Source organism: Pocillopora verrucosa, chromosome 12 (assembly GCF_036669915.1).
Source record: "Pocillopora verrucosa isolate sample1 chromosome 12, ASM3666991v2, whole genome shotgun sequence".
NCBI classification, from domain to species: Eukaryota; Metazoa; Cnidaria; class Anthozoa; order Scleractinia; family Pocilloporidae; genus Pocillopora; species Pocillopora verrucosa.
The window spans coordinates 1,689,374-1,717,015 of NC_089323.1; the positions used below are offsets into that span (position 1 = coordinate 1,689,374).

Below are 27,642 nucleotides of genomic sequence, written 5' to 3' on the forward strand. Positions count from 1 at the left end.
CATCTGTCAATTACGAGTCTGCTCACAGAGCACTTTGATTTGATAACCTTCTCTATTCTCGAGGTACATCTAGATACACGTAATATGAGAAATATCACGATCATGATCATATCATGATCGTGATCGTGATCTTATCGTTATCGAAATCGTGCTCATGTTAGTTATCGTAACGTAACGTATCGTGATCGTGATCAAAATCATGTTCGTGATCGTATCGCCAATAAAATCGTGATTTTTGCGTGATCGTGATCGTGATCGTAAAACAATTGTGACCATGATCGTGATTATCACTATCATTGCAGAGGTATTGGTATAACATAAGTTGGCCTTTCAATTTCTGTTAGTACCGAATGAAAACCTGCGCAAGCTGTTCCCGTACGGTTACCTCGGAGCTGTAAACATTGCTCTGAGGTCCTACAGACAAACAAGTTGGAAAGATACAGATTTTATAGGAAATATTAAGGTAAAGCTTGTCGCATACCGGTATTTTTCTAACTAAGCTTTTTGAAAGGCTAGTTACTTCACTGCACCTTACCTCCAGGAACGCGGACTTAGAACCCTCCGTTATTTTCCTTACAGAGATGATGGTAAATTCATCTTCGATACGATCCAAAAAGCGGTACGAGACTATGTCAATCAGTAAGTTGTGTGTGCATACCCGTTAATATCACCTGATCAGTGGTTATTTTTTGAGCCACTGTCATGGTATATTCAAGCTATACAAGCATTGATAGCCTATTTAGTAGGTTTCTTCGTTCATCTCCACTCCAGGTATTATGAATGTGACGAGGACGTACAAAGCGACTATGAGCTGCAAAATTTCATGAATGAGGTATCTGCAGATGGCGTAGGGATTGATGGAGGCAATGGAAATGTAAGAAAAGCAAAATTTTTGCCTTTTGAAGCATTCTATAAAATTGGCTGGCCCATGACTTTTCTCGCACGGGAAATCACTTGCACGACTCGGATCAAAGATCCCATCGTAATGAGAAAGGCGTTGATCTCAGATGTGTTTCTAGCGAATACAAAAAGTCCACGGTGAGGCAACATTCTGCAGATGAATCAGACTAACGTATTGCTCTTTTAGGTAAAAGATCTTCCCAATGAGTTGACGTCAGTTGACAGTCTTGTGATTTGCCTGACAATTAAGCGCGCAACACGCAGCCTTGAATTATCCCGTGGCAGACTATGGAGGGTTTACACTCAACATGCCCACGAAGCTGTATCAAGATTCACGAGTCTCCGATGACGTGTTCTCCTTGTTCAATTTTCCTAATGCTAACATTTCTGCGGTGAGCATTCGTTCCTCGTTATACCGCCACATAGTTTTAATTTCCACAGAGAGATTATAAACGGTTAATTAACAGTTTATATTATGGCCTGCAGTGCAATTTCTGTGCGTGCCTCAGGTCACAACTTGATTTCAGGGTTTAAGAATGTCACCCGGTTAGTTTAGTCGTTTTAGCGTGTGATTTCCCCTGTGAAAGTTCGGGAGTGTCAGCTCCATTATAGAACCAACTGAATGGTCTTGAAATAACCGAAATGAATCCTTGCTTTTTTGAAGACATGTGCAAATGATCTGACGAGGTAATATTCTAATGGAAGGACGCCATACCCAGCATACAAACTAAGTCCTGCCTCCTGTATTTATTAAAGTCGAGTGGTTAGAACTGATCGTTAACGAACCTAGGCACAACGAGCACGGGGTAAGTGAGGGAGAGTACACAGGAGCAGGGTACACGGAGAACGGGGCACGGAGCACGGAACACGAAGCCCGGACCACGGACCACGGAGTACGGAGCAGGATAACGAGAGCATGGGGCACAGGGCTCAGGTCTCTCCGTGTTTATAGCGCCCCTGTGTTTTTTCTGTGTCTCAGCAGGTCTAAATAAAAACAAACTCGCTAATTTCTGTTGGTTTTTTTCTTCTGAGCCGCTACACGCTGAATGATAACGAAGGCGCAAACAGTACAACACTTTAGTTTTAGAAGGGGAGTGGAAAGGATGCCGCGTATTTCCAGTCAGCGATTGATATGAGCGCGCAAGAACAGCCTGAGGGTTCTAGCGCCAGACCCCTTACAGACCTTGCGCTCGTTTGCATCTCGCAGGCTTGGCCACTCGTGCGGCAGCGTTGACCCTTTAACTCCCAAGATTTCATTGGTAATTCTCCTTACTGTCTGCCAACAGATTCTCATTATGTTAGTTTGGAGAATTTGGTATCGGATCAATCAGTAATCCCGAGGGTTTTGGAATTATCATTCGTCTTGTGGTTTGAGCCAGCAATATGTGATAACTGCGTTCATATAAGAGAGGTACGTGTTATTGTTATTGTCCGGGAACTCGATACTTTTTTAGCGACAAATTAGCTTTTTCCCTGAGCACAACTAAACCGCTACTTTCGAAGAGGTATATTGACGACGTTTTCCGTCTGTGGAACAGAAGCAAAACGTTTGTACAACGGGCGAACAGCTTTAATCTGTTCATTGTATCACGATACAATCACTATTCACGGCTGAAATATCAGACTCAGAATTTATATTCTTGAACACAAACGTGTTACGCATTACAAAGAGACGGAGATGTTCGAATTCTTGAGTTTTCATCCGTGTCAGGCAAAAGGAAAAGGATTCGTGAGAGGAGAAGCACAATGCCTCCTATGAATAAATTCATCGCACTCCCAGCTTAATAAAACCTAGAGCGTCTCAAAATACGCTTAAAGAACAGAGAATACCACGGCCTCTGCGAACTCGCTGCTCTTTTTCTTTCCAAATTCTAAAGCTATCTAGCTTCTGCTCATTCCATGTTTCTAAAATTGATCTAATAAGCCGTATAATAACAACACGCTATTGTTGCAGTTCCTTCTGCGATGGAACTGCAACAGGTGAAACATGCAACGCTTCCTTCAGAAGCGAAAGGAAGAGAAAATAACTTTTAGATGTTTTTTAATAACAAGACATCAATGAGACATTGTTTGAAATTACTTGGAATCTAAGTCCACAGAACCTGATAATTTTGAATAATTTTGTGTTCGGGTTTGACTTTTATCTCAGAGGTATTTCCGTGTAATATGCAAAGTTTGCGGTGACAGCTTTAGTGATGCAATTGGAGACCAGTTATGCTTTGCGGGAACAACGTGTCTCCGATTCCAAATGCGTGAAATCTAAAAATTTATTCTTGGAGCTAGGAAAATATAGTAGAAAATATAGTAGAATCTGAGGAAGAATTTGAGGGATCATATGGTTTCCAATACGAGACTTTTGGGGGGGGGGGGGTGAGGGGGGGATCAGCCGTCGCTGACAGAGTGCGACAGGGACGACTGAAGAATAAGGGGTCTATTGTTTATGTAGTCTAAAGAACGCGGGAAATTGACCGTCGCCGTTCCTGAGATGGCTTTCTTTTTAGGATAAATCGTTTCTCAGGAAGAAAATTTGAAGGGCAAGAAAAAAGTAAGATAGAATTGACACGTATTGTACATTCTAAATTGTATATTTTATTGCGGAAAAAAGAGGAATACGGAATTTATTGGATATTTTCTCGTGTTATTACACGTTTGCAGAAGAGGCGTCACCTTTAGTAAAAAACTTTTAGTTTTAATATCGAATTAAAAATTTCATTACAAATAATTGTGACTGCAATGAATGGTCCTTATTTGCCGATCACTCGAAAACCCAAAATAATGTTTTCTGAGTGACTCAAAGAATGAGTCAAAAACCATTCATTGGAAATGCATATTTTAAAAAAAAGGTAACAATTTCCTGAATATTCCAATATTTTGACATTCTAATAGGCATGTCCGTTATGGAGTTTTAAGGGCTTTAATGAACCAAATTTGTCGATTTATTTTGGTAATTCGTTACCATACATCGATCAATTTTGGCTTCTCAGCGTTCACGATCGAGTAACTTTAAATTTTTAAAACGAAGACAATTTAAGAAAAGAATTTAAGATCACAACCAGCTGCCGTTCGAATGAGACTGAGAGAAATTAAGGAGGATAGAGTAATGAATAAATATTGAAATGGCTTTCTAAGGGTCTGATGGTTTAGTTAAATAACATTTTGTGCCTGTCGTGGTTCCTTTCATAAATTCTGATCAGATGCTACAAGAAGAGAAAATAACTGGGAAATGTTTCCAAATAACGAAACGAAACGTTAAACATATTTTTTAAATTTCTTGACATCTACGGCCATAGATCAATTTTTAGTCGTCAGTTAAATTTATTTCAAGACTGCTTTTCGTGTAGCGTGACCATTTTGCGAGATTTTTTTTTTAATTTTGCGGATGAAGACAATTTGTGCTTTTCAGGCAAAAAATTAAGTCTGTCTCTACATGACTGACAGTTCCATCAGTGAAACATCAGCCTGAGGGCGGATTTTGTACTGAAAGAAAAAAGAGAATTTGAATTTGTGTCATTTTCTTTTTCCATCTTCTCTATAGTTTTATAAAGCTGGTAGTCGATTAGTCGATATGTTTCGAGTGAGTCCGAAAACAAAGAATGTGCTCTGGAAACTTGTAATTGATTCCCTTTTGTTGCTTTTAATTTGGCTAACAGACTTTCGCAATGTTTTATTGAACACGATTTTTCAGCGGGAACGAATTTTGCGGATCGACAGATATCCTCAAAATAAATTTAGGTATACCGTTCCGGGATAATTTTTACTTATTTATCTACAGAGAGGTTTTTTAAAATATATATTAAACTAATGGTTGTCTTTAACCTTAAACTTTTTATCAGCTCTTATTTAAAATGCGTTCTTGAAATTTACAGAACAGATGGACACCATATGGGGTTGAGGGGTTGATTGATGCAAGGCATACCCTCCAAATTTCAAGAAGGGTGTATTATGAAATTATCTCAACTGACACTGAGGTCGTTCAACCCATTTAAAACAAGTAGGATGTATTGAGGAAGTTTTTAGCCTGGATGATATAAAGGAATATAAGATTTAACTGTTTCTTGGCAAGGTGGTTGCTGTGAAGAAGAATTATCCTGTATTGCTAGCAGGAGGAGGAAAACCGTTTTGAGAGCTGCACAATGATTGCGACGACAAACTCAACAGAGGGTGGAACACAGACGGACACATATCAAGTATCGCCGTGTTCCCCCTCCTTTTTAGTTGGGTTACAACCACAACTGATTTCTTTCTCAGCAGCTAACATTCTCCTCTCCATCACAGCATTTCTTGGGAATTTTCTAATCCTTGTTGCCCTTAACAAGGAAACTTCCCTTCATCCACCGTCCAAACTCTTGTATCGTTGTCTGGCAACAACTGATCTGTTGGTTGGTATTGTTACCCAGCCTCTTTATGCAACGTATTGGCTGTCCTTGGTTCACGAACACTGGAGTCTTTGTCCATACGCAAGGGACGCAGTCAACATATCAAGCTTTGCATTATGTTCAGTGTCTTTGTTAACGCTGACGGCCATAAGCGTGGACAGACTTCTCGCTCTGTTGTTGGGAATACGATACAGAACAGTAGTAACTTTAAAGCGCACACGCATACTGACAGCTACGTTTTGGATTATATCCGTCGCCTCTGGATCATTTTACGTTATACATACTCGAATAAGCGTTTTGTATGCTATTATACTTATACTGTCATGCTCAGTGATCTCAATCGCCTCGTACACAAAGATTTTTCGCACTCTTAGTCATCATCAGGCTGAAGTACAAGATCAAACAACTGCACTAAACACGGAAAGATACAGAAAGGTAGTGAGCAGTGCACTGTGGGTGCAGTTAACATTAGTTGTTTGTTATGCACCAAAACTTATAATTCTGGTTGTGAAGATTTATAGAAAAAAAACTTATTCTTCACATGTACTCGTTATTAATGGAATTACAAGTATTTTAACATATTTTAACTCCACTTTGAACCCGTTTCTTTACTGCTGGAAAATCAAAGAAGTAAGACAAGCAGTAAAGCAAACAGTCCGACAAGCACTCTGCTTTCCATGGACTTAGATATATTTTCTCGGAGTCATCAGACTTGTATCAATCTGGTGTAATCTGAAGGGAAAGAGAAAAAAGATAGAATGAAACAGGGGGGAATTTTTCAGAATTTATTGCTTTAGTGTTTACCTATTTATGCTGATAAATATCAGATAAAAACACAGTCATTGTTAAGTATTCTAACCCTGTCGGCAAAAACAACAATTGAAAGGTAGAATTAATATCGCCCAAACGCCGAGAGATACTATCTGTTTGACTTTCCTCCGACATTCTGTATTCTTGTTGCTTGTTTTCTTGTAAAATCAGTCGTCGCTGACAGAGCCCAACGGGAAGTTTAAAAAACGCGGGAAATTGGCCGTCGCGGTTTCCAAGATGGCTTTCTTTTTGAGGATAGATCGTTTGCCCGAAGGGCAAAAACAATAAGATAGAATTAACACATATCGAACATTCTAAAATAGATTTTAAGATCACAACTAGCTGCCGCTCAAATGAGACTGAGTAAAATTAAGGAGGATGGAATAATGAATAAACATTGAAATGGTTTTCTAAGGTTGTGATGGTTTAGTCAAGTAACATATTGCACCTGTCATGGTTCCTTTTATAATTTCTGATCAGATGCGACACGAGGAGAAATACCCGGGCGATGTTTCCAAATGGTAAAACAAAACGTTAAACATTTTCTTAAAAGTATTTGACATCTCGAGCCATTATATGTTATTCTTCGCGTGGCATGAACATTTTGCGGGAGTTTTATCTATGTCCGTCTCTACATGATTGACATTCCGTATAGAAAATGATTCGTTCGATTCTCGGTTTCATCGGTGAAACATCAGCCTGAGGGCGGATGTTCTACTGCAAGGACAGAAAGGAAGAAAGGAAGGAATAAATAATTTGGTTTCCTTTTTCGTTTTGTTTTATGTGGAAAGTTTTTGTTGACGTTGACGGCCATAAGCGTGGACAGACTTCTCGCTCTGTTGTTGGGAATAAGATACAGACAAATAGTAACTTTAGAGCGCACATGCATCATTACAGCTACGTTTTGGATTTTATCCGTCGCCGCTAAATCATTTTCCATTTCACATACTCGAATAACCATTTGGTGTAGTATTATACTTAAACCGTCATGCTCAGTGATCTCAATCGCCTCGTACAGAAATATATTTTGCAGTCTTAGACAACATCAGGCTCAAGTACAAAATCATGTTCAACAACAGCTGAGCCTAACAACTGTACTGAACATGGCAAGATACGGGAAGGTAGTGAGCCGTGCACTGTGGGTGCAGTTAGCATTAGTTGTTTGTTATGCACCAAAATTTACAATGCTGGTTTTGATCACTTATAGAAAAACCTATTCTTCACGGGTAGTCTATATTGATAGATTTAAAAGTATTTTTAGGTATTTTAACTCCACTTTGAACCCGTCTCTTTACTGCTGGAAAGTCAGAGAAGTGAGACAAGCAGTAAAGCAGACAAACCGACAAGCACTTTGCTTTCCATGGACCTCGATATATTTTCTCGGAGACTTGTATTAATGGGGCGTAATTTGAAGGGAAAGGGAAAAGAAGACAGAATCAAACACGCCTTTTTTTAGCAGCTTTTGTGTTCTAGATGCTTTAGTGTTTGCCTGATCATGCTGATAAATATCAGATAAAACAGAGTACCATGGTTCAGTAATGTAACCCCGCCGGCGAAAAGGAAAGTTGAAAGGCAGAATTAATATTACCCAGATGCCGAGAGGTGTTATCTTTTCGATTTTCCTCAGATGTACTGTATCGCAGGGCCTCTGCGAACTCGTTACTCATTTTCTTGCCAAATCCTAAGGCTGTCTTCTTAAAAATTGATCTAGTGAGCCATTTAATAACAACGTGCTATTATGGACTAAACTGCTCCGAGGGATCGTGGCGGGAAAAGGTTATGAATCACGCTCCACGGATATCACCGAAAACTGCATGGTAATTTACTGTAACAATGTTAACAGCTAAGGAGCTCGGCTTAGGAGACCACTAAAGGATCGGAGCGTTTGACAATTCTAAACCAAGATGGCCATCAGATTTCCTGTTTTCTTTGTCAAACCGAGCTCATTACCTGAGACAAAAACAAATGTTTTGGCGCCTGTTCTCAAACATCCCTACTGAAAACTGTTAAGAACTTATTATAAACCGACATAAATAAATTGATCTCCCAATGAAAGAGCCTTTCAAATAGGTAGTAAAATTATGGATCTAAAAAAATTCAGCGTTTTAGTATCGCTTGCATCTCAAAAAAATTTTGCCTGAATTCTTCAAACTAGCTATTTCCCGTACTCCCTGACCAATCAGCGTCCTTCACTGGGATCGTCTCTCATTGGTTAACTCTTCCCAAACTAAAACTAAATTCTACAAATTTTCTTCACTGTAAAAGCAACTCTGTAAGTCAATGGAGAGGAGGTCAGTTTGGACTCTTTTGGTGGCCTTGCCGCCTCAATTTACTTTCAAAGACTTTTTTTTTTAAATGAAAACAATTCGTCTAAATTGGAATTTCATTTATTAGTGATAATTTTGGCGTATTTGAAGTATTGATTAGATTTTCCCAATCAAACTCCTGATTTCAAAGGTTTTCCTGAGCTCGCCCCTCTTCAAACCAACATTCTCTATGAGACAAGAACAAAACATTATTCAAACGGAACACAAGAGTTAATGGAATGTGTATCCTGCGCTTCCAATTTAGTGGGTTGATAGAAAAAAAAACCCTTTTTAACACTGTTCCCATAACAAAATTCAGTACAATTTGTGACGACTTAAAAAGGACTTTCTTGTGCTGTAACACTTGTCACTTTGTAGAGAAGGTTATCAAACGTTTTATTAATGAAAAAGAGGCGTAAACCTGAGATTATTGAAAAAAGGCCTTACTCTAGCTTCCTTAGGCCATTTTAAATTTTTTTTGGCCAATTTTCCTCATACAAATCATCACTTTGGAAAAAAGGGGATCATGTGCACCTAAAGACCTCACCCCCCTGGACACGCCCATTATGTAATCTGACTAAGACAACGTACAATGTCAATCAAAGTCAAGCGCCATTTTCCCGCGCTTAGTCCTATCCTATCTTTATGTGTTCTTAAAGAAAGATGTTTTTTTATGCGTTCTTTACGCCTGGAATGAGCGGGCCTCGTTTTCAGTTTCACTGGGCCTCGATTGGGAGTAGAATCTTTGATCAAGTAATGATTAAGGCTGAGAGAGATTTAACACTTCTAAGTCCTACAAAGCGAGCCAGAAAACAAAGAGATTTTTCCAGGTACCGGTATTAATTTGAATTAAAAAATCAGTAAGGTGCTAGTCAAGAAATAATACCACGCCGCATCTAAATTAATTATGTGCTTACTAAGAACGTTTTGTATAATTATCATCTGATCGAAGGCCAAAGTTCTCCATTAAATTTAGCCATCGGTACTTAGAGCAATTATCGGTGAAATTAGAGTTTCTAAACGTGTGTTGTATGAAATCAACCAGCCCTAGGTTCTCTTTAGACCATATCAAATTCTATGATCAGTAAGACGGCTAGCCAGCTCTCATTTTAATTTTTCCGGCTTGTGGTTTTTTCAGTTTCACCTGTCGCTCCCCAAACTGAAAGAAAATGAAAAAGCGTCCCTTATTATTTATTTATCAAACACCCTGGATTCCATGAGAAACATGGCAGACAAAACAACTCTCTTACTTTTTACAAAAGACCAAGAAGAAAACGCTGAAAAGCTACGGACAGTTTTAGAAAGCGAGGGTGAAGTATTTGTACTGGATCTTGCTGATATTGCTATTCGTGGACTCTCGCTTAAAGACGAAATCCGCACAGGTTGTGACTGCACTGTTTTGATTTGCTCTTCTCAAGCGACGCAGCTTATTAACGAGGAAGAATCCTACGTTTTTGTTACAAAAGGCGGACAGGAAGTAAACTTCGATGGGAAAGTGATCAGCAATGTTCTCAAGGAAGACAATGGAAAGTTACGTCGTAAAATAATTCCGGTATCTTTCGTGGAACTTCCTTCGGTTTTACACGGAGCGGGTACAAGGCGTAAGGATCGACAAAGTGCGATTTCATTTGAAATAAACCAAGGAGAGGTCACAGAAGTAATGTTGGAAGGTGATATCTTACAATCATTGATTGATGCTATTAAGACGGTCTATAAATGATTCGAAATACGACGAAATGTTAAGCAAGTGTTTCTTTTTACGGCCCTGTTGTGCATTTATAAATCAGCGGAGGATTTCTGGTGAAGAAAATGAAAGGGTGATCGCGTAAATATTTATAATGTAGAAACGAGTGTATCTTAAAGATAGCGATTGCTGCGCTAAGTTTAGCGGGTAATGTCAACCAGAAGGCTAGTGGAGAGTGGAAAAATAGAGCAGCTTTATTGAGAAGTTTTTAAGCATTTTTCATGAACACAACAATAAGCAGGGATTTTATTAACGCAACAATAAACAGGAACAATAACATTAACAGATGACAGTATGCAGGTTTCACAAGTTTGGTAACTTCGATAATTGTGGAAATATCTCTATAGCAGAAATCAGAGATCCCAACATTTAATATATCAGTAATTTTCATTCTCCATTGTAACTGATATAAATTTAATAAACGGTTTGCTTTCTTTCACCGGAAGTTGTTATTCGAAGTTCTTTTCAATCCGCTGATGACCAGGGAAAAGCGACAGAGAGGAGGCTGAAAACAAGCCTTCCTCGCCCCAGCTCCTTCCTTCGTGTTGGCTACAGCACTCGCATGAAACTGAGCTTAGACATCAACAATAGGCCATTTTACAGTTGTGTACTTAAATGCCAAGCCTTTGATTTGGAGTGAGGCTGAAGGTGACCTTGTTGTGATAAAGACCAGTATCTGGTTAGCTAACAAGGCAATTTACATTTAAAAAGCAGCAAGGTTTGTATCATAACAAGGTCACCCTTAACATCACTCCTGTTAAAAAGGCTTGGCAACCAAACACGTAATATCGTCTTACATGTCACGTACGCTTTTGTCTTCAAATGGATTCTACAGGAAGTATTAGAGAAAGAGAAGAAGAAAAAAGCTTTAGAACCTAACAAACAAAATAGGAAAATTAGGATGCAGATATAAGTAAATAGATATTTGAATAAACAAATGAATGATTAAGAAAAATGAACGGATTCGCAGAGAAATGAGTAAATGCAAAAATAAATCTCACCTTGCGTTTCAAAACGAAAAAAACCGAGGAACTCGGCAACACTTTATGATTAGGAAAGAAACTAAACTATGTGATTAAAGAATTATTTTTGTGAGCAGTACTCAGTCTAGCTTATTTCCCTGATACACAGCTACTCCTACGTGTGCCAATATCCTTCTGCTCCGTCCATTATCGAGGGTCGTAGAATTATCATTCCTCTCGTGGTGTGAAGCAGCAATATGTGATCACTGCGTTTATATATTACTCTGAGGGCAACGCGCTTCTACACATTTAGGCAACATCAGAATATTTACCACACGACAGTGCTCTCCCGAGTCCTTTATCGTGCGTATCAAAGGTCGTATAAACTATAAACTACCATATATTTATCCTTTAATGAAAGAAAACTATTTCCTACAGGAAAGCGGCGAAATTGCTCCGACATACCCCTCTCCCGATAAAAAGGGGCTCGGGTGACGCCCTTCCGACATCCGGGTGGGGGAGCAGAGATCTTTTTCAAGCGTGTTAGATAGGTGCCGATAATCTGATTAAAATCTTAATTATAACATTTATGACTTTTATTTCTTATTTTGTCGGTAACGTGTTCAGCAATTTCAGAGTTTGGACCGCAGCTTCTTAGAATTCTTCAAGTTCTTCAGGAAATAAAATCGGTGTCACGCCCGACATTCTTCTGATGTTCCGAAAAAGGAATGTGTTGTACATCCGTCTCTTCGGTATTCCGCTTTCAAAAGAAAGAGATTTTATTACTCATTTGAAAAAGTATTGTTTTCCAGTCGGCGCCTGAGGTGCAAAAATAATAATAAAGTCAGTTCTGTCTCGCAATTGGTTGATGCGTTAATTAATGAGGTATTTTCGTGATGAATGGATCAGGCGCGCTTTGTCTGGGAGCACGATTTAATGCCAACAGCTTCGGCGAAGAAAGCATCAGATCGATTGTTCGTTGCTGAAATTCGTAAGAAATGGCTGTAATTTTGGAGACATTGAGGCTTCGACATCTTTTAGCGTTTGCACTTCTCTTGGTGGGAATTCTGGCGACCTTTTTCGCTGTAGGAGGAAAAATCGGTGAGTGTTGTTAAATCAATTTTGATTTACCGTCATAATATGCGAATTATGTAGCGAAGCCTTGTCAAATCCAAGAGAGAATTCTACACTCAGTCAGAAGTTTGTGAATCAAGACGCTTCTATCAGTAGTTAGAAATCGAGATTGCGTATACAAAAGAGCAATTAAGAGGAACAGTGAAACACATGTCAAATAATGTATCGAATTGAAAATTCGAGAGTTATTACTGAGAGCGATTCCATCACAAGTGGTCATTCATCAAATATAGACTTGATGCGTGTACACAAACTTACAGTTGATATTTAGTCTAATATCGTGGCAAGAACACTGAACAAGAGATTCAAAGAAGCGAAGTGAACCTGAACTTTACTGAGGCTCGGAAAGTGATCCTGAAACATTTCTGAAGTGGATTTATCTGCGAATTACATTTATGCATGTAATCGAGCTATGCTGAAAAGTTGTCCTTTAAAATGACCCAATTTGAAATATTGTTGTCATTCAAACATATTCATCGTCAGTTCTTGCGTTCACTTTCCCATGGAAAGTCATGAAGTTTTCCATAAGTCAAAGTTGGAGGTTACCACCTGGGTATTTTAAGAACAGTAAACAACAAAATGAAAGATCAAGTTTATTGCAAAGCATTTTGTTTTTAGCTAATTTAATTATTGTTTTGATAACAATTTAGATATTTAATTGTTTTGTTTTGGTTGTAGCGCTGTAACTTTTGGCTGCATTGGCTCTTTATGATACACACTATAACTTGATGAGCATTCGATGAAAAAAAAAATTATTAATTTTGTGGTGACTTCAATTATTTATTATTTTTAGTAACGATGTGTGATAACTGAAAATGAAAATTAGGACAGCTATTGCATTAGAGCTGCGGCGGATATGTGTTATTTATTGTATATAGTTGTTCATGCATACTATATTAGAATTGTCTGGATGGTTGTTGAATAATTCAATTATATTCAATAGCACTTGCAAAATCATTCTTATTTTGACATGTTGAGAAAAGATGCCTTAATTGATTTGAAGATGCATGTAGACAACATTTTATTGTAACTGTAAATACACACAGCAGACTTGAGTGGAAGTTCTATACAGTCTTACAACTCTGTGGTTTAAGTGCCGTGTAATTTATGATAAATTTGTACATGGGCAGCTATTGAACTGTGACATTAACGGTGTACACATACTTTGTCATTTAGATGGTGGCTGTCAATGATGATGATAATAAATTTATCTGCCAGGGCAAGTTTTGAAAAATTAATGTTAAGAGCAGAAATTATTAATCAGAAAATCAGACCTCCAGACAAGTTGAACTTTATTAGTAATGAATGTTGATACCCAAGATGTAAGGATTAATTTCCTCTTTCAGATAACTATACATTTCTATCACAGTCATAAATCGTGTTTTGACCTTTCTGATAAAATATAAGGAAAGAAATGATCCTTGTAGTTGATGTTGTACTTTAATAAATTGCATACAGAAAAGAAAACCAAAAAAATTCAGGCTTTGACCTGATTCAAAACTGTTCCTCTCAGATACTAGTTTGATGCTACTTTCAACTGAGCCGTAAAGCCAACTGTTGACTGGAGTGAGGTAAAGATTAAGTGGGCTCTTCATTCTGCAAATTTTTGTGTTGCCAAAATTCTTATCTGAATTTGGTTGTATTCTGTATTATAAAATATATGTAGCTTGATAGAATGGTATACTCTGCGATAGTTGAATCAGGCTCACAAATTTATACGTTAAAATTCCATTATTTATTTCATGAACATTAAGTGTGTGCTTATTCAACGTGCTTGATATACCTGTACTTAACCCTTCACCCTTCCACTTCCAAGATCTTGTTAGTAATCCTCCTTACTATGTGCTATATAATTTTTATTATTTTAGCTTGGAGAATTTGGTATCAGATCAACTAATCGTCTTCTAATTGATGTTTTTCTTCATTCTCATCACTTGTCTGCTTGATATTGTATTGATATTGTTATGAGAAAATCTGTTTTGGTCACTAATAAGGGTTGAAAGTTTAAGATATAGTATTTCCTAGTTTTATCCCACTTAACAAAAATTGCATGAAAGTGGTTCAAATACTGTAAATATGTCATGAATGACATGGAAAAATCTCTTTTGCTGTTAAAATCTTTATTTCATATTTTCTGGTTCTCATACAAATTTTTGCTGCTTTGAATGGAGGACTCACATCTACACTGTAGTAGTGCAAATAAATCTGAAAAAACTACTCCACTAACATCCTGATCCCTACTGTTTTTTACACGTTTTCTATGGTACTTGCAAGGAAAATTTGTTTAGCAATCAAGATTTTTTTGAGTTCGTGATTATTTAATTCATTCTCATGATCTAAATGTTTGAATCAAGGGATCACTCTTGGGATGGAAAAGGTCAAGGGTTATAAAAATAAGCTACTATAATGAATTGCTATTAGCAATTGATTTGAATTTTTTTAATTTACCTCTTTACAGCTCCGGCACCCACGAGTGCTGTTTCTCATATAGCAACTATCTGTATTGGAAAAATTGGAAATTTTGATACATTTTATGATCCAAGACATTGTGACAGGCTCAATAACATTAAAGAAGCTGAGACAGATCCACGAGGCATCACACCGGACCAGATTGTGTTTGCCATTAGATTTCCCTTCCCTGGTCAATCAATGTCTCGCTGGTTCCAGTTTGTAGCAACATCAATCAGATTGGATATTGAATATAGGCCAGAATTTAAATATGATGATCGTCAAGGTACGTTAAAGGGAGACCTTTATGTAAGGTTGTTTAAAATTTGTGTTCTCAAGAGTGGTGTTTTTAGAGCTGTTCCTTAAGAGGAACAAAGTATTAATTTTGTTTATGGTGACATTTTGTTCATGGACTATGATACATTTATCATAATTAATATTTAAGATTTAGTGTTCTTCCAAAGAAATGTGGTAGGAATGGAATTGAATTGTGACAAATATTTATGGAGCCTTCAAGGATATACACCACTTTTTTGAAATGTGATTTTGTTATATTTGGCTGCTCTGCGATGACTAATATGTACCAATCACCTCTGAGCTAGCCAATCAGCATGTTTAAAATGCATATTTTTTACCTGTGTGGTATATAATAATTTTGTTCATGTGGAATTTTGTTACTTTGGCTGCTCAGAGGAGATTATTGCCTGTCAATCAGTTCCGATCTAGCTCCAATCAGAGTGGGCAAAGACAACTTTTCACCCATGTTTCTGCATCTGAATGCAAAATAGAGCTCTGGGCTTAGAAATTAATAGGAGAAACTTGGTTGAAGAAAACTGTAAAGTTCTCTTTTTTTGTGAATCTTTTTAGGCAAAGCACCAACATTAACTTTTGAGGCCCATCTAGGATATCTGTCAAACAGTTCTGGTGAAGGTCGATGGGAACTCCTGGCAGAGGCAACGGAAAACAGGTCTCTTGTCTGCAACTTCACAAGATCAAAGGTAAAGTTTTTGCTTTTGATGCATTAACCCCTTTGAGTGATTAGCATTTACTTTCTCCTGACAATTTTGCCCCTGAATTACACATGAAGGTTACAACAATAGAACTGATCAACAATTAAAAAGCTTGTGATTATAGACCTTAGCACCTTTGGAAATGTATAGAGATCCAGTATGAAGAATGTGCATACCAATGTTATGGTGTAATGGGTGAATAGTGACTAGTTAGTGCAAACAAAAATTCTAATCTCTACATGATTCTGATGTTTGCACGCTTGTGAACTGATTCTTTTTCAGTATTCTACCTCGACCTACCAACTCCTCCTTCAAATACACATGACTAGTATTCTTGTAACTTTGACCTTTGGAGAAGCAGGGAAGGCACAATGGCAAGAGTGCTCACCTGCCCACCAATGTGGTCTGGGTTCATTTCCTTAGCCTGGTGTCAAATGTGGGTTGAGTCTGTTGTTGGTTCCTGTCCTTGCTACAAGGGTTTTCTCCAAGTCCTTCCATTTTCCCCTTCCTGCAATTCAAACTGGAAACACTGGCACAGATTAGAGCTAAATGTATCTCAAAGAATATCCACTGCTATATGTAATTTCCATTTTGATGTGAGTTTCCTGTGGACATAAGCCAAAGCATAAATTAATAACAATTTTTTTTAAAAAAATTGTTTTGTTTATCTGCAGACTGGAGGTGATGATGGGTATTATGACTGTGAAGAAATCCCATTCTTTGAGATAGGATCTGTCCACTATGATGAATACTTAGTAAACATAAAACTGCCATATGCTCGTCATTCAAATGAGAGGATTGGACTTGTCTCTGAGATCAACTTTGTTGTGAGTAAAAGGAGTTTCATCCTTTGACCTCTCTGAGTGACTGGCATCTAATTTCTCCTTACAATATCACCCCTGAATCAAACATTAAGGTCATGAGAGTAAAGGAAATGATTACCAACTCAAGAAGCTCTTGATTGTGAAACAAATTCTCCTTGCTAGCACCTTCAGGAATGAATGGAGAGCAGTACTAAGAATGTGGATCTTGATGTTAGTTTGTTAGAGGTTGAGTTGAATTCAATTCTTAAGGGTTGGAGAATTGATACTTTGCAGAATCCCCTATTTTGCATATTTTTTTGCTCTTCTCATCACTTGGCTGTGTGATTTGATAATGTCAGAATACATTTTTTTTGTTCACTCCTCACAGAGAGTGAAACGGTTATAAGCATTAACATGTACTTGTAATATTATACACACAGTTTTATCTACACACAGTTGTATCTACACACAGTTGTATCTCAATATTACATATAATATTTTGAGTAATATACACACAATTGTATCTAGATCAATTTTCATCCAAGATGCTCATGTGTGCATTTACAGTACAAGTATATAAGGTGACTGTGTTATTTTAAATTGGTAGGAAATTCACCAAAATGGAGGATTTACTAAAGTCTGGTTCACAGTGAAGACTGTTGTGGGACCAATTACAATTCTTATCCTCCTCTGGTTTGCAAAGCGACTGAAGCAATTGAGAAGAGACCCTGTTCTTCTTGAAAAGTAAGAAGTTAATTTTCCTTCATATGTTACAACAAAACTCAGTGGACTTGTGAAGACTTTGATGATTGTGTTCTGGGAAGAAGTTGTTAGGTTTTGAGAAAATTGAACCACAAACAGCAACAGGAAACCAAAATCCAAAAAAGATTCAGGGATTACATATTCCTTGTGCCTGGTTGTTCCAATTGCACTTAACATTTTCCATCAAGTGAATTTTTTACCCAGTCATTCATAAAGTACAGCAGGTAATTTAGTGTTAACAACTGGGTTGAAAACGTAAATTAGCCACTGTAAAGGGTAAAAAAGCTGACGTTTCGAGCGTTAGCCCTTCGTCAATCGCTCTGACGAAGGGCTAACGCTCGAAACGTCAGCTTTTTTGCCCTTTACGGTGGCTAATTTACGTTTTCAACCCAGTTGTTAACACTAAATTACCTGCTATACTCTCCCACCGACGCAGCACCACAGTTTCTTTAGAAACTTACCCCTTTATTCATAAAGTACAATTTGGTTTTGTGTACACCTATAGTCATTGTTCTGTTTCAAACGACCAAGTTCTGATTTTCACAGAATCAGTTACTTACTTTTCATCAACAATTATCATACTACAACTTTCACTAACTGTTATCTTCTTGTTTATTTTACAGGGCACTGTTTTGTTTAGGAGCTGTGACAGCATTCATGAACTGTAAGTTTTATCTATGAAGCAATGTTGTTCAGCTCTGTTCAGACAGCACCTTCTTACAATAACTGCATGGTGCTCATCATAGTCATATTAATTGAAAATTTTCAGTGGAGAGATAAGGGTAAATATTCCAGTCCATTGACCAATTACAAGTTCTGAAAGGCACCAGGGGAGGGGATAGAAAAGCTTATCAAAAAAACCCACCCTCCCCCCTCCCATCCAACAATTGGTCATATCTCCTTGACAGATTGTTATTACTCCTTAATACTTCACTATGTAAATCTGTATTCTAGCTCGGTAACTTACTCAGCAGTTTATCATTACCAATTGTGAGAGACGCGATGGCTGGTAGGTTAGTGCGTTAGACTCCGGGGCGAGAGGTCTGGATTTGAAACATGGACGGATCACTGTGTTATGTTCGGCGAATTGTCAGGGAAGCCTGAGGGGTACCTTTGCGATGAACTGGCTTTCCATTTAGGGGTGGGGGAAGCAGTGCTTCATGCTCAGGATACCGGGACAAGCTGCACTTGATGGGCTAGTTGGCTTGAATACGGGCTTTTATTCACAGTGATTTAATTTCCATTATTTCAGTTCCTTTTGAGTGGTTTACTCTGTGGTTAAACATGCCCTTCATGTTACTGTTCAGCGACATTCGTCAGGGTTTGTTCTATGGGATGCTGATGAGCTTTTGGATCATTTTCACTGGCGAGCATCTAGTGGTAAGAAACCAAGACCTGTTGTGTTGTAGGCAGTGTCAGTCCTTACACATAAAATCAGAGAGGCAGTCGATCGATCGATAATCGATCGGTATGCAGTCGTTAGACGGACGGTAGTTGGTCGATGGTCGATAGGTGTTCGGCTGATGGTCTTCCTACTGTATGCTCGACTTATGGTCGGCCGATGTCTCGACCGCAGTCCGAAATCTCGACTGAGACATCGGCTGATTATTGATCAAATCGCGGTTGACCATTGGGCGATTATCAGAAGGTTATTTGTTGACATCTTACCGAAAATCGACTAAATATCTTCTGACATAGCAATCGATTATCAGACGAGGCCTCCAATACATAACAACCGTTGGGTCAAAACTGACCAATCACAAATGACAGTCACTACTTAAGTCACAACCAATAGCATCAGGCAAAACGTAACAACAAGTTTTCTCGACGCAGACTACCAGCACTCGACTGACAAACAACCTTCACTTGACTCTGATGACAGTCACTGCTGCATGTACCTACAAATCCTTTATAGCTCCTCTCGCCTAGATGATCAGATTGCACTGTTAACCCTGTGACCCCTTAAAGTGACTAACATGTAATTTCTCCTTACAATATCACCCTTGAATCACACATGTAGGTCACGATGATCACCAGCGGATGAAGCTTTTGATTAGTGAGGAAATTCTCCTTGTCAGCGCCTTAGGAAATGTAAAGAGAGCAGTAGGCAGAATATGTATACTGATGTTAGGGTGTTAAGGGTTAAGTATTAGGACTGCAGTTACTGTTTCACGGTCTCGTCGCCGATTCCCCTTCCTTTTGATGTAAACACGTGATTACCCTTGTTGTCTGTTGTTACAGGACCAGCCAGAGAGAAACAGACTAAAGACTTACTGGCGACAAATTGGTGCAATTGGATTCGGTTGTGTATCATTACTCGTGTTTGATTTGTGCGAGAGGTATGATTATCTGGTTTAATTATATTTTTAAACTCGAGTTTTGCTCTTTCTTTTCATTTACGTCAGCCCAAAGTGGTGATCAACTCAGTGTACGTAAAAATTTATCGTTAACCCTTTAACTCCCAGATTAAATTTGAAATTCTTCTTACTGTCAATTATTCAATTCTTATAATGTCAGCTCAGAGAATTTAGTATTTGGTCAACTTATTATCCTCAAATTTATATTTTTCTTTATTCTCATCACTTATCTGGTTGATATTGTATTGATATTGTAAGGAGAAATTATGTCTTGGTCACCCGTGGGAGTTAAAGGGTTAAATGCATAAAACTGTAAAGGTATTTTAAATCAAGGACGGGACATTTCAATCATATCCGAAGACCCCCGAAGATTTTGCAAGACGTTTAAAAACAAACTCGTCCCAGTACTCTCTCCTCTAAATCAGAGGTTCTGGAAAGTGCTACTACATACGGGGTCTTGTATTTTTCAGAGGTATCAGGTACGGGTCTCATATTTTTTCTCACCTTTATGCCTTATTTTTGTTGTATTTTAGAGGATATCAGCTGCATAATCCATTTTACACGATTTGGGCAACCAAACTAGGACGAAACATGGCTGTATCCTTCTATGAAACATGAAAATTGTCTTATTCCTTGTGTATGTTTTTGTGCGAAAAAAAGAAACAGTATAATTCTCTCCCCTAAGTCGCATTTTTTTTTTTTTTTTTGGTTTCAGTAGATTTTAGAGCTGTTTTTTCTGTTTGGTGAAATTTCAACACTTTAAAGGTTGCCTAAGCATTTTTTTAATCGATGAGTTTCAGTGTTTTTAAAGTTTTTCATCATGTAACTGTTTTGCTTAACTCTATTTAGTACGCCTTTATTATTTTTGCGGCTGTTTGTGCCTGCATTTACTTCTTGTTCCTCTGTTATATGGTGTTCAAAGTGTTCTGGAACATTCGAGGGAAAAGGGCTGCCATTCCGACATTGTCACGCGCTAGGCAGCTGCAGTATCAGGTATGACAAGACAAACGACAGTCTCGGAGAGTTGAGGACCGTCTACGAGAGTTAACGACAGTTTTCGGGAATTGACGGGAGTTGTAGGCCATTGAGGAGAGTTAACGATAGTTGAGGAGAGTTAACGATAGTTGACGAAAGTTAACGAGAGTCGATGGGAGTGGTCGGCAAAGTTCACGACAATTGAGGAGAGTCGTTAAGAGTTAACGAGAGTGGTCGGCAAATGTCGACAGTTGACGAAAGTCGTCGACAGTAGACAACAGTTAACGAACATTTTTGACGATGGATGAAAGTTGAAGGAAGTTGTCGACAGTTGTCAATAGTCGTGGATAGTTGTCGAGAGTTGAGGTCCAAGTATAAGCAATCACCTACAGAAGCTACCCCCATTCGTTGATTCTGTAATTTTTTACCAGTATCATTCTGCGAGTAAGAAGCTCTGTAGATTGTACTTAATGTTGTGTTTTATTTGTAGGGGTTGATCTACCGTTTTGAGTTCCTGATGGTTGTGACTGTCCTGTGCGCTGGTTTCACTGTGGTTTTCTTCATAATTAGCAACGTAAACGAGGCTCAGTGGAAATTTGGAGAAGAGGAGTCCACTGTTGAGCTTTCAAGTAAGTGCCAAATTTACTTGAAGGGAAACATGTTGAAGCTGAGTATTTGAGCTTAAGGCAAAGAGAAATCTGAGTTTTCCGTGATGCTATTAATCAAGTGTCAAGCAATCCAATCACTTAGTAGGCATTACAAAATTTGTTTGTGACAATTTCGTAAAATTCATTGGGAATCTCAGGTTTTCTTTTCCTTGTCCCACCCTTGGAAATGTTCACACATTTTCTAAGTAAGACAACAACAGAAAATCAGGGATCCGTGCAGTTCCTCCTACTGGTTGTTGACTGGTTGCACCCAGCCAGGCTGGAAATATATTCTTGTTTGGCAATCAGTCTCAGTGATTTAATAACTGAGCGATTTGAATTTTGTAAATCCGAAGCCTTTGTTTCCCTCGGTTTGTTTTCGTTTGTTGTCGCGTCCGTCGGTCTAAGAGTAATTCGTCTGTTCCTTTCTTCTTTCGTGGGTGGCGCGGTCGCTCATTCTCGTTCGTTGTTTGGTCCCTTCATCAAGCGATATCGGTAGCTCTTCCGTTCCTTTGTTTGCGGCTTGGTCGGTCGGTCGGTCGTTCGTTCGTTCGTTCGTTCGTGCCTTTGTTCCGTCGTTCTTTCATGCGTTCGTACTCGTTGATCTATTCATTCTTGAAGTACCCTTGTTAAACATTTTTCTTCTCTCGCAGGTGCGCTGTTCACTGGAATTTATGGGATGTGGAATACGTACGTATTTGCAGTAGTCTTCCTGTATGCGCCATCACATGGAACCCTGGCCACAGGTAAATAACCTGATCACAGATTTATATCGTACACATTTTTAAATCTTTATTATTTTAGTTATCTAATAATTTCTTCCATCGGTAACCTTAGTATCGTTAGTGGTAATTTAGTCCGTTATTTGGTACGGGGATTATTCGTTTACGGGTTGTCTCGTTTCTAAGGTTAGGGTTTTCGGGACAAGCGACTCGAATCACTTTTCTTCAGAAACAGCTCGGAAATTTTCCGAGACTACTTTCCCTTGCTAACTTGAACTTAGTCTTCCTCTGGCGACCGCCTCGGATAAACACGTGATCTTCGAAAACTGCTCGGGAACTTTTTAGAAACAGTATCGCAGACTAGCTTAGTCCCTACCATCCTATGCCACCCCTTTGGGACAATGTTTTGGATCAAGTTGCCTTCGGAACACATAGGGTAACTGTTTGAAAATGGTAAGCTGTGGTTGCTTTGTTCCAGTCCTTCTGAGCTATCGCGAATTTCGTAAAGATATGTAATTAGGAATTATCTCTGTTGCAGATAATGCAGAAGATGAACAGGAGAGGTTAGAGTTAAGAAGCCGCACCGAGGTTCGATTGACGGAAGGCGAGACAGCAGAAGAATCTGTTATCTACAAATTCACTGGCAAAACTGCTCAAGAATAACTGAACTGGAGTAAAATGAAACGACAGAAACCTAAGCTTTTTCCGTCTTCCTGCAAGGACTCTAGCATGGCCGCGTGACCATTAACACGAATGACTCAGGCTATTTTCAGATCTGTTTTATAGGAAATAGTTGACGCAAGCTCCATAATTGCTGTATTTTGTGGTAGGAATTATCACCTTGGGGGGGGGAGGTGGGTGGGGGTGATGAGGGCGTCATTCCCAGTTTAACAAACGACTGACGTAAAGGATTATCATGCACGGGTGGGGGGGGGGGGGGAGGGTTGGGGATAATTTCTTTAACGCGACTGTTTGCTTACAACTGGATCTGAAAATTTTGCGGAGAAAGAATATCTAGAGTTTGATTTTGGCGCCTGTTACTGAGATAAGACAAAGATCATTCCAGCGTTAATTCACATAATGTCGCTTTATTTATCGTGTTGTGTATAGGCCTTTATATAAGAGTACCTGACGATGGCGTTGACGACTTCGTGTGTTGTATGTGTAGTAGCTATTTATTTTACATTTTACTGTAATATTGCATTTCGGTAGTGTAGTTTCAGATGGATTCGTTTCTCGGTGATGGCGAAGTTCATCAAATTGACCTCATCCAAAAGAACCGCTTGCATCAGGGGACCTCGTTCCTAAGGTCCGTCCACGCGGAAGGAAGAGAGGACCTGGGAACAAGGAAGCGCGTGACAGTATGCATTCAGAGAAAAGAGCGTGTAACATGAAATTACTATGAGAGCAATAAAAATGCCACAGTTATGAATTTTTTTGTTTCATTTTTTTGTAAAAAGTCAGCTTTCCTGTTCTTACATTACATCTTGTCTAGTAATCCCACTGGCTTCGTGCGCAAAGATTTTCTGCGTCTTAAGTCATCTTCACGGCCAAATACGAGATCACGTTCAAAAAGCAGCCAAGCCAGCCAATGCACAGTGCACTGTGGGTGCAATTGCATTATTATTTTTGCTCTGCACCCATTAATTTACTGGAAATTATGATCACTCATAGTAAGACATGTTCATCACATTTAGTTGTCTTAGAGCTAATAGCAAATTCCATAGTTTTCTTTAACTTGACGTTCAACCCGTTTCTTTATCGCTGGATTATTAGTGAAGTAAGAGGAGAAATTTGATACCTTGAGGGGAGGGTATAGATGAATTTTGAAGGGAGAACAAGATAAGAGGCTTTGAGAGATAATAGACAGCAGACAATGATAAGGAGGGTATTAATCTGGTGAAGTGGTATTTTGTACCTGTCGAGTAATAGTCTCCGTTTTCAATTTTAGTCTGATATGAGCCGCAAAGAAAAAAAACATTGAAGGGTTCTCATTTAAGGCGTCTGTGATCCATTTCCTTTATTCTGATGACATTAATGTGTGACTCAGGGCTGAGATTGTAAGGAGAAATTAGATGCTAATCACTCTTAGGGTTTAAAGGCTTAATAGTATCATGGAGTTAACTGAACATCTTTAGAGCTATTAACCCTGAAACTCCCTCAGGAGTGATGAACATGTACCTTCTCCCTATAGTATTCATACAATATCCAGCAAACAGGTAGCGAGAATACTCAAACTTATCAGGTACAAGATATTATCTTGATCAAACACTAAATTCTCGCAGCCAATTTAAGGGGAAAAGTGAAGCAGCAAGTGAGGAGAAATAACAATCAGATATTGGGAGTTAAATGGTTAGCAGAATTTCTAATTTCCAAAGAATCGTTCCCTTCTTTGGTTCGTAATAAAAAAACGGAAAAAAATCAAATTAGGTGAGTAATTGCTTTAGGAAGTTTTTTTAAGGCAACTTTTCAACGAAATTACCTTTGAGTATTGATGGCCTGGGATGTGCTATTAAGAGAACATATGTCTTCCGGCAATTAAAAACCGAAAAATGGCGGCAGACGTCCATTAAGCTTGATTGTCAGATGAGCACGACCGGAAATTTGATAAGAGGTGAAGCGAAACAAAGATTTTAAAAGCAGTCATGTTCACCTCCTTTGGTTGGTGGATTACGAAAGCAATCAATTTATAATTCAGTCGGTCAAAATTCTGCTCTTCCACACACCTTTTCTTTTCCTTACCAAGTCCTAAGTCCCGTTCAAAGGAATCTTCCCTTTATCTGCCATCAAAACTTTAGTTGGCACCTTTAAACAGAGGATACCTGGAATCGTGGATCATAATTCCTTGTTCTTTAATGTGCCACAGCCTTGTTGTTGAACTGAGAAATGATGGCGACTGGTAATTTAACAGAAGGTGAAGCACAGACGAAAACTATCTTAAAAGAATTGGGTTTGTCCCGCTATCTGGTACGTGAGTTCCATCAAGAATCTTTTCTTTTCTCAGCGGTTCACATTCTCCTCTCCATCACTGCATTTCTTGGGAATACTCTTATCCTTGTTGTCCTTCATAAGGAAACTTCCCTTCATCCGCCGTCCAAACTCTTGTATCGTTGTCTGGCAACAACTGATCTGTTGGTTGGTCTTGTTAACCAGCCTCTCTATGCTACCTTTTTGATCTCCTGCACTCTTCGGAACTGGAGTGTTTTCCGATTCACATATGATGGGGTATACATAACAAGCCATGTATTATGCGGAGTATCTTTATTTTCTTTGACGGCCATAAGCGTGGACAGACTTCTTGCCCTGTTGTTGGGGCTGAGATACAAACGAATTGTAACTTTGAAGCGCATATATTCTATTTTAGCTCTGTTTTGGGTTGCATCCCTTGTCAGCGCTCCATTTTACATTTTAAATCACCGTATAAGTACGTGGTATAGCTCTATAGCTGTATCATCTTGCCTAGTTATCTCAATCGCCTCGTACAAAAAGATTTTCTGTGCTCTCCGCCATCATCAGGCTCAAGTACAAGATCATGTTCAACAACAGCCGGGCCAACCGAATGCACTGAACATGGCGCGATACAGAAAGGCAGTGCACAGTGCACTGTGGGTGCAGTTAGCATTAGTTTTCTGTTATTTTCCATATTTTATAGTGGCAATTGTAATTAGCGAGAGTAGTCCATATCCACCTTACTTATTGGAGGTCATCAGGGAAATAGCAGTTGTCCTAGTTTACTTTAACTCGACGTTAAACCCGTTTCTTTATTGCTGGAAGATTAGTGAAGTGAGACAAGCAGTGAAGCGGACAATCAGACAAGAACTTTGCTGTCCATGGACTTAGTTCTCTCTAGATTTACAATCTGTTGTTGATATTCTTTATTTCCTCATCCCAAAAGGCAGCGAACCGAAACACCATAACTACATCTTTAAAATATTTTTCAAGAGAAGGCACTCAACGTAAATACAACAATACATAAACGAAACGAAGAGTATGCATTCATCCATGATAGAGGAAAACTAAAGATACGTTACTTTAATTCTGCTGTCTTGTCTAACTTTCATCTTAAAGTTAATAAAGTCTGATCTAATCGTTCCAGTGAAGGAGAACTGATGGATGAATTTGCTTGTTGACGATAAAATAATTTGGATTCCTTTTTCTTTCTAAAATAAAGCGCTTGACGTTAACATTATATTGCGATACGAGTCGGTCACAAGTCAGCAATAAACCTGAATTTGTTTTATTGTAAAAGAATCCAAAATGCATATGATTTTAGAAATGTTCATATTACCAGTGAAAAATGCGTGTGTGTTTCGAATAAAGTTGAACATCCCCAACTCCTACAGAGTTCATTACAAAATATCTCGATTTCCGAAATTGAATGTAGCACTTCAACCTCTTCGCTTGGCGAGAAATGAATTTACAACTGAAAAAGTTTGATCTTACGTTGTGAAATAATGATAGAATCACAGGTGTCTGTGCGTTTGACTCTTGATGCTAATTTGTTCCTAAATTAAGTTTTATTGCCGGATGAAACAAACACGTAGTTGTGGCGCACAATAGACTTCCGGCTTTATTTTGAGGCCTTAAAAGAATGAAGCTGAATAAAATTTTACAAAAGTGCTTTTTGCTTACAAATTGTCGCCTTTTGTTTGATAATGTGAATATAAGGCACAAACGTGATCGTTAAAAAAAACTGTCATACTTGTCATTCAAAAGGGATTTCATGGCTACATTTTTAAGGAGCAAACGCTAGTGACAATGATGATTGAATTTACAAAAGCAGGGCAACGTCATATACATCTCAGAATAAAAATAGATATGTCTTGTGACAGATTAGGCAGTTCGTAAGAGCATTATAAAATAAGAGAATGCTTCTGAGGAAGATGTTTAATTAGATGTTGCTAAGAAGGTGAATTATTCACGGCCGGGCGGATGTTGTGGAAAGAGCAAAAAATCTCTCGTAACATAAAGTCAAATTAGCCCACAGGAAACGACCCTTTTTTATAGAACTACCTAATAATGTAGAATATTTTGTAGCGTTAATAGTGTCTCTCGTCAAAAAGAAATTCGATTTTCTTCTCTAAAATTTAATACATAATAACCTTTTCAGAAAATGGTAAGTATCAATATAAAAAAAAGCCTCCCGTTTTTTCTGTGTGAAAGGAGATGATTTGTTGATGCGCTACTAAGGACGTCGTCTGCAGCCTTTGTCGATAAACGCAGCGGACGCAACCTACATAGCGAGCTATGCATTATGTGGAGGGTCTTTGATGACGATGGCCATCAGCGTGGACAGACTTCTCGCCCTGTTATTGGGGCTGAGATATAAACAAACTGTAACTTTGAAGTTCACATATATCATTGCAGCTACCATTTGGGTTTTATTCAGTGCCGCTGCTTTATGTTATTCCATACACACATAAATACATACATAGTTTATTGTTCGTCCCTACGGAGCTTTTCAGAGTCAATGTTACATTACAAAATTTCAGGAAAAAGTAATACCTGATGATCTCACAAGTTCAAAGGAAGAAAAAAACATTTACTTTTCTTTGACATAAAAGGACATATCCTGATGGAATGTAAATAAGAAAGGCTGGTAGATAAGTTTTATTTGAAAATTATCAAAGAAGTCATTAAGGTCTCAGTGATCGTCACTCGGCGAATGTTGTTCAGACAAAATATT

General features: G+C 38.4%; 3 protein-coding genes across 3 annotated transcripts; all 3 read left to right on the top strand.

Moving 5' to 3' along the window:
- Window positions 1-9,352: 9,352 nt before the first annotated feature.
- LOC131772434 (uncharacterized) lies at window positions 9,353-10,575 on the top strand. Its single transcript, XM_059088322.2, has one exon. The coding sequence runs from the start codon at window positions 9,609-9,611 to the stop codon at window positions 10,110-10,112; it is 504 nt and encodes a 167-aa protein (XP_058944305.2). The 5' UTR covers window positions 9,353-9,608; the 3' UTR covers window positions 10,113-10,575.
- A 1,292-nt stretch (window positions 10,576-11,867) lies between these two features.
- On the top strand, window positions 11,868-22,802 carry LOC131772426 (protein wntless homolog). Its single transcript, XM_059088315.2, has 13 exons — window positions 11,868-12,199; window positions 14,691-14,966; window positions 15,548-15,678; window positions 16,365-16,517; window positions 17,101-17,237; window positions 17,879-17,919; window positions 18,508-18,635; window positions 19,497-19,594; window positions 20,146-20,209; window positions 20,462-20,605; window positions 21,078-21,216; window positions 21,888-21,980; window positions 22,495-22,802. The coding sequence occupies exons 1-13, from the start codon at window positions 12,097-12,099 to the stop codon at window positions 22,617-22,619; spliced, it is 1,632 nt and encodes a 543-aa protein (XP_058944298.1). The 5' UTR covers window positions 11,868-12,096; the 3' UTR covers window positions 22,620-22,802.
- A 2,043-nt stretch (window positions 22,803-24,845) lies between these two features.
- LOC131772415 (melanocyte-stimulating hormone receptor-like) lies at window positions 24,846-25,897 on the top strand. Its single transcript, XM_059088304.2, has 2 exons — window positions 24,846-24,870; window positions 24,961-25,897. The coding sequence occupies exons 1-2, from the start codon at window positions 24,846-24,848 to the stop codon at window positions 25,794-25,796; spliced, it is 861 nt and encodes a 286-aa protein (XP_058944287.2). The 3' UTR covers window positions 25,797-25,897.
- Window positions 25,898-27,642: the final 1,745 nt, after the last annotated feature.